This window comes from Lynx rufus, unplaced genomic scaffold (assembly GCF_022079265.1).
Source record: "Lynx rufus isolate CCGP_SWC_20201006 ecotype Redwood Valley unplaced genomic scaffold, mLynRuf1.p SCAF_41, whole genome shotgun sequence".
Taxonomy (NCBI): Eukaryota; Metazoa; Chordata; class Mammalia; order Carnivora; family Felidae; genus Lynx; species Lynx rufus.
Genome location: NW_025814858.1, coordinates 1,625,201 through 1,632,324, shown reverse-complemented (window position 1 = coordinate 1,632,324; position 7,124 = coordinate 1,625,201). Strand labels below are relative to the sequence as shown.

Here is a 7,124-nt window from a genome sequence, read left to right as displayed (position 1 = left end):
ACGGGTTTACTTAATCCCAGAGAGTAAAATGAAAGAAGGCTTTGGACCCACAAACTCCTACAATCAGTAAGTAGGTCGAGACAACCATAAGGCTGTAGACACAGGCTACCTTTCATGAGAAGGGAAGAATGACTTGGAGGTTGAAAGCCAGAACCCTGGAGGAGCTAGGGCCTTGGAAAATCATTCCCAGGCCTTAAGACCGAAAGAAAGGACTGCCTACCTGTGCCAGCTGAACTTCAGAATTGCTATGGAACAGTGACTCATTCATGATTACCTCCTTCCTTTCATTTGGAACAGCAATGTTTGTGTTTTTTTGGCATGTTTGTTTGTTTTTTCTGTGTGTGTGTGTGTGTGTGTGTGTGTGTGTGTGTGTGTGTGTGTGTGTGTGTGTGTGTGTGTGTTTTGTGTGTGTGTGTTCTGGTTATCACATGCCCGTGTTGGTTGTATGCTTAATTCATAGGTCTTCATTCATAGGTCTTCAGATTGAAAGTGTAGTCGAGGACCAGTGCGCCCAAGGGGACTCATTCACACCTGGACGTAATTTAGATAAAAATATCCTGGACTTTGAGCTGATGTTACAAGGGTTGGGTCTTTAAGAGGGAGGATTCTTGGGGTAGGGTGAGGATATTTTTCATGCAGGATGAGAGTGAATAATAGGAGGCCAGCAGACAGGCTGTGGCAGTCTAAAATATGTTCATAAATACTCTTTTAAGCCCTTCAAAAGGGGGACCTCTATTCCCTTTTCCTTAAGCATAGGCCAGACGGACTGAATGATTTTGAAAAATAGAAGGTGGAAGTGATAGTGAGTTAAAAACACTCTAAAGAGCAGATATTGCAGTTCCAGTGGTGTCGTGATTAGGGGAAAATCGATGGAAGGGGCAACTGGCCATTAGACGCTAGAATTCTATGAGTGGAAGAGATGAACATAAGCGAAGAGAAACAAAAATTATATAAAATCAGGGAGGGGGCAAAACAGAAGAGACTCATACATATGGAGAACAAACTGAGGGTCACTGGAAAGGTTGTGGGAGGCGGGACGGGCTAAATGGGTCAGGGGCACTGAGGAATCTACTCCTGAAATCATGGTTGCACTACATGCTAACTAATTTGGAGGTAAACTTTAAAAAAATAAAAATAAATCAATTAAAAAAAGAAGCTAGATTTCTACACGGATCAAAATTATCAATGAAATTGGCGAGTGGACTCAAGATATCTTCAGACGTGCAAAGACTCAGAACAATTGATTCTATTCATTCTTCATCAGGAGGTTATCTGAAGGTGTACTCCAGCAAAACAAGGAGAGAAAAAATAAAGAGAAATTATACTTAATAATAGGCAACACTAACAGAGTGTTTATTTTTGTGCCAGACACTGATATGGGTTATTTTCATATATTATTACATATGAAGCACACAACAAACTTATAAAGTATACAAAATTACCATGATTATCTTCGAGAGGAGGAAAGAGGGTTATAAAGAAGCCAAATAACTCATGCAACATCCAACTTACACAGTTGGTAAGTGGAACAAGTAAAGTCTAACCCCGGGCCGTCTGGCTCAAGAGTCCAGGCTTTTACATGCTCCCTAACTTCCCAGATAGCCATATTACCACGAAAACATGGAAACAAACTGGGAGCGTAGCAAAGGAAGATCACAGAAAGGAAGCTAGGAAGCAGACCTACTGAGTCACCACCTAAATGAGGCAGGAAAAGAGAAGGGTCCAGTGAGAGACCGCTAAGAGGTTAGCAAGAAGATGTCATAAAGTGGCATGATTTGAAAACACTGAAAGAGTGCAATAAAACAAAGAAGTGCAATTAGAAAATTCATGAGAACCAGAAAATATCCATAAGTCGGTCTTAGTCTGAATGAGCCAAGTGAAACATGGCATGGTTTAAAGCACTGATGGGATACAAAGAGAAAGGATCCATTTCACCTTGATGCCAGAGATGTCCTCATTCAGCAGGTCCAAGGACTCCAGGAAAAGAGTAGTAATTCTAATGTTTGCATATTCATTAATAATCCCAATAATTTAAACCATTTATTAGTGTTCAAGTTTTAGAATCAACCTTGAACCCTCTAAAGAGACTTGATTGCAGAGCATAATAGCAGTGTTAACAACAATGACAAACAGAAGCCCAAAGCTGATGGGAGGCAGAGATAAAGTGCAGCAAGGTTAAGGAAGACCTTTATCTTACAATGTAAGCAATGAAAAATGATAGTACAGGTAAGGGAAATAGCTCCCTATTTTAAAATTACATCTTGTGGGGTTCCTGAGTGGCTCAGTGAGTTCAGAATCCAACTCTTGATTTTGGCTCAGATGATGATCTCACAGTTCATAAGACTAAGATGAGCATTAGGTTCTGCACTGACAGCTCAGAATTCTCTCTCTCTGCCCCTATCCTGCTTGAGCATACGCTCTCTCTCTATCTCTCTCTCTCTTTCTCTCTTCCAAATAACATACATTCATACATGCATACATATACATACATACATACATACATACATACATACATACATACATACATACATACAAACATAAAATTATATTGTGTGATGGTTAATTTCATGTTTTAACTGTGCTAAGACACAGGGTACCCAGATATATGGCTAAACATTATTTCTAGTGTGTCTGTGAGGACATTTCTTAGTACAATTAACATGTGTATATCAGTAGACTAAGCAAAACATATTGCCTTGCCAAACACTGGGTGGCCTCAACTAATCGATTGAAGACCTGAATAGAACAAAAGGCGGAGTAAGAGAGAATCCACTCTGTCTATCTGACTGTCTTCAAGCGGCGATATTGGTCTCCTGACTTCAGGCTCAAACTTGGAATGGAACATCCATCATCAGCTCTCCTGATTCTTAGGCTTTTGGAGTCTGCCTGGAACTAAACTACTGGATCTCCTGGGTCTGCCCTTCTCAGCCTCCATAATCCTGTGAGCCAATTCCTATTGATACTGAGTCTCTGGGGAACCCTAACTAGTACCTATATGTAACTTCATCCGTTATGTCTTTTTGCCCTCAGATCCAGTTCCTGCACTTCTCCTACAGACTCTGTTTCCTGGTTCCTTGCCAACTGGCTTCCAGAGGGGTTTGACCAATGGTGTTTGATGGGAGAAAGGGAGGAAGGTATAAGCCCAGAGGTTTTTCTCTCTCCTGCTCCACTTCCTAGCAGTGATTTTATCTCCTCCAAATTCTAGCTTCTTTCCAAGAGCCTCTTCTCCCATGTTCTCAGTTCCTGCTAGGTATGGTTCTGAATTTCTCTAGCTCTGGGGGTGGAATCAGCTTTCTGACGATACTAATTCCTGATTGCTTCGCCATCCTTTGTTTGGCTTCTGGGATTTCCCATCACGTGTGTAACTGTTTAAAATACCTATAGTGACTCACCGGCTGGCTGGACCTGACTGAAACAGTATACGGATAGAAGTTCAGGAATATATCGGAAGGTGAGGAGACAGAAGACAGGTGGCTTCAGCGACCTATACGTCAACTTCACATAGGAAGTCAGTAGACGGGGCTTAAAACTGACAAATCAATAAGCAGCAGTATACTATATGACTTATATTCATGAAGATTCCTAACAAAAGAATATAAACCTGGAACAGTTAAAAGTGTTGCCTCAAATAATGGAGACAGGAAAGAGACCTGTGGTTGCCAGGAACTCAGGGGGGAAGGGAGAGATGAATAATAGATGAAGCACAGGGAATATTTACAGCAGTGAAACACCTTGTAAGACAGTGAAATGCTTTGAATCATGGCATTGTGCGTTTGTCAAGACTCACCGAACTGCACACCACAGTGAATGCTAAGGTAAACTTCGGACGTTAGTTAATAATAGTTTTCATATGGGCTTATCAGTTGTCACAAATGCACTACACTGACACAAGAAGTTTACAATAGGGAAAAACTATGTTTTGGGGGGTAGGAGGGAGAACAGGGGAACTCTGCACTTTCCAGTCTTTTTCTGTAAACCAGCTTTTTAAAAGCTGTTTTAGAAAATAAACTCCCTTAATGAAAGGGAGGCAGAGAGACAGAAGAGGAGGGAAGGAAAGAGGGAGAAAGGGAGCTACTTAAAAGTCATGGAGGAAACTTAAGTGTGGATTACTAAGTGAAGGGATCCAATATGAGAAAGCCATTTGCTTTACGTTTCCAACTATGATAACGTTCTGGAAAAACAAAACAAAAGAAAAAACAACGACACCTCTACAGCAACAACAACAACAACAACAACAACAACAAAACGCCTTCGGAGACAGTAAAAAGACCAGTGGCTATTAGGGTTTAGGGGGAGAGAGGAAGTGGTAATAGGCAGAGCACAGGGCACTTTAGGGTGGCGTAACTATTCTGTATGATACTGCAATAGTAGATACATACCATTATACATTTCTCAAAACTTATGAATCTATATAACACAAAATAAACCCTAACTGTTAGTTAATGATAATGTTTCAAATGATAATGTGTCAATCAAGAATGGCTCATCCACCACTTAGAATTCATGTATCCACATTAGTGCAAGGTACTATAGAAACTACCGGGGGTGAGGAACCTGTATTTTTTGTGCAATTTGTCTCTAAATCTAAAATTGTCCTTAAAAAATGGTCTGTTTAAAAAAGCCCTGATTTTAAAAAAAAGAAAAAAACAAAACAAAAGAAAGTGTTGCCTCTGGGGAAGAGGTGTTCATGGGGAAAAAAGCTTTTGATTTTTTATTGCAAGTCCTGATCTGCAATTTGGATGTTGTGGGTTTTTTTTTTAACTATTTTATACAATACTTGGATTGATATATCTCAAATAAAAAAAAAATCTGTACACCTGCCAGAATAGATAACATGAAAAAGACCATATTAGCAAGTGTTAGCAAGGCTATCAAGTATTCAGAGCTCACTGCACTATGCAGGCACTAGTATAGAAAGAAGATTGTTTAAATCGGTATAACCATTTTGGAAACAGCTTGGAGGAATCTTACCAAAGCTGATAAGTTGGATGACACGTGACCCAGCAAATTCTCTCCTAGATAAATAAATACTATTGTAGAAAATGTTCACCAAATGACGTGTCCTATAATGTTCACTGAAGCTTTATTCATAATTACCCTAAGCCAGAACCTACCTAAATGTCCACCAAGAGTTGCAGAAATATTGTAAACTATTCATGGAATGAAATTCTATACACCAATGAGCAGAAAGTATCTATATATACAATAACATGAATATCACTAACATAAGTTTGAGTGAAGGAAGCTAGGTGTAGGACACATAATTCCATTTCTATATAGTCCAAAAACAAGCAAAAGTTGTATATTCTGTAAGAAGTCAGAATAATTGCCGTCCCAAAGGAGAGATAGACCGTGACTGAAAGAGGCACAGGTGGTCCCTTGGGGTCCTGGTACCTTTTTAATGAGTGCTGATTCCACAAGTATATTGAACTTAATTGCATCAAGCTGTGCTCAGAGTACTTTTAATAATATATGTTCTTTTTTGCGTGCCTGGGTGGCTAGCCACTTAAGTGTCCAACTTTGGCTCAGGTCATGATCTCATGGTTTGTGAGTTGGAGCCCCGCATCAGGTTCTGTGCTGACAGCTCAGAGCCTGGAGCCTGCTTCGATCCTGTGGCTCCCTATCTGGCCCTCCCCTGCTCACATGGTGTCTCTCTCTCAAAAATAAACAAACATGAAAAAGATAATATATGTCCTTTTGAATGTATACTATACTTCAGTAATCTTATTTTAATCTGAGTGCAGACGCCTAAGTCACACCATTTTTTCTCTACTGTCTCTTCTAAACATTTTAAGAATATGTACTTTAAAACATCCTAGAAGATATATACATATATATACACAAAGAAAGAAAGAAATTGGCGGGAGGAGCCGGGAGGTGGGTGAACAGCAAAGAAACTCCAGCTTTATTACACAAGCATGGAACCAAATTCCTTTGGAGAGGGTGGGGGTGGAAAGGCTTCTTCTGACGACTTCAGACCAATGAGGGAACAAGAGAGAACATGGATCTGCCCCTACAGTCCTGGAGACCTCTCAATCTGGGCTTAGGAAGCAAGGGGACCTCCCTTGCGGTCCAGGGGTCTCCTCCCTCCGCAGACCCGGTGCTGGGAGGCAGCAGAGGGCACAGCTGCCCCGGAGTCCCAGAAGGCGGCGCCGCATCCCGGGGGCGCGGGCCGGGACCCTCTGGTGCTTCTTCGCCCGTAAAGTGCACTAGGGGACGCGGGCCCGGCTCTCACTGGTTCATCCCTCCAGGCACAACCCGTCCCGGGGCTGAGAGGTCGCGCGGCGGTGGCCCGCATTTCAAGCCCAGGCACTGGGAAGCGGCAGAGTCTCACCACGGGTGCCAGGTTCACTCCCAGCACTTGGCGCGCGTGGCGCCGCGCTTCTGCCAGGCTGCTCTCGACCCACACGTCGCCGACTACGTGGATGGTGGGCAAGGTGGTCAGCGTCGGGGTGGCCGCCCTCCCGCTCTCCTCCAGGGTGCGTCCCCCGGAGCAGGGCCCGGGGGCCGCGGGCTTGCGGTGGCTGCTGTCCGCGCGGGACGGCGGTGGCGGGGGCAGCACATTTCTCTGGCGGACCGCGACCGTCCGGGCTCCGTGGCGCCTCCTCCTGGCAGCTGGCCGGCACGTCTGGAGGCGGGCCTCGTGGGGCTGGTGCCCCCTTGTGTACACCACCTTCTCCTCAGGCGCCTCCAGCGCGGCCCCTCCTGCAGCGCTAGAGGCTCCTCCACGAGCGGCCCGGGCCAGGGCCTCCCGGGGCCTGCGCCGCCGCCTCTTCATGCGGCTCAGGATGTGAGGCCGCTAGGGGCCGCCCGCGCTTGCCAGGTCTCGCCGCCGCCGCCGGGCCCTGATGAATTTCCTACCATGAAGCCAAATCAGGCGGCAGGCTGTGAGAGTTACACCGCAGTTGCTAGGAGACCAGGCGCTTTGTGAGGTCACAATGTCTGCCTATCTTATCACTGCCGGCTGCCCAAAGCTGCCTTAGGTTGGGCTGTGTTTAAGATTGTGCCCTCCAGAAAGACCTGCACGTAATCTTACCTGAGAAGGCCCATAGTTCTTGACGCGTTCAAGAGGGTTGTCCTCGACGGGAACGCACTGGTGCCTCAGCCTCCATTAATTCCATCTA

At 44.3% G+C, this 7,124-nt stretch overlaps 1 protein-coding gene across 1 annotated transcript; it reads right to left on the bottom strand.

The window, feature by feature from the left end:
- Positions 1-5,876: 5,876 nt before the first annotated feature.
- LOC124525401 (uncharacterized) lies at positions 5,877-6,886 on the bottom strand. Its single transcript, XM_047097780.1, has one exon. It carries the CDS (start codon positions 6,776-6,778, stop codon positions 6,044-6,046), a length of 735 nt encoding a protein of 244 aa, XP_046953736.1. The 5' UTR covers positions 6,779-6,886; the 3' UTR covers positions 5,877-6,043.
- Positions 6,887-7,124: the final 238 nt, after the last annotated feature.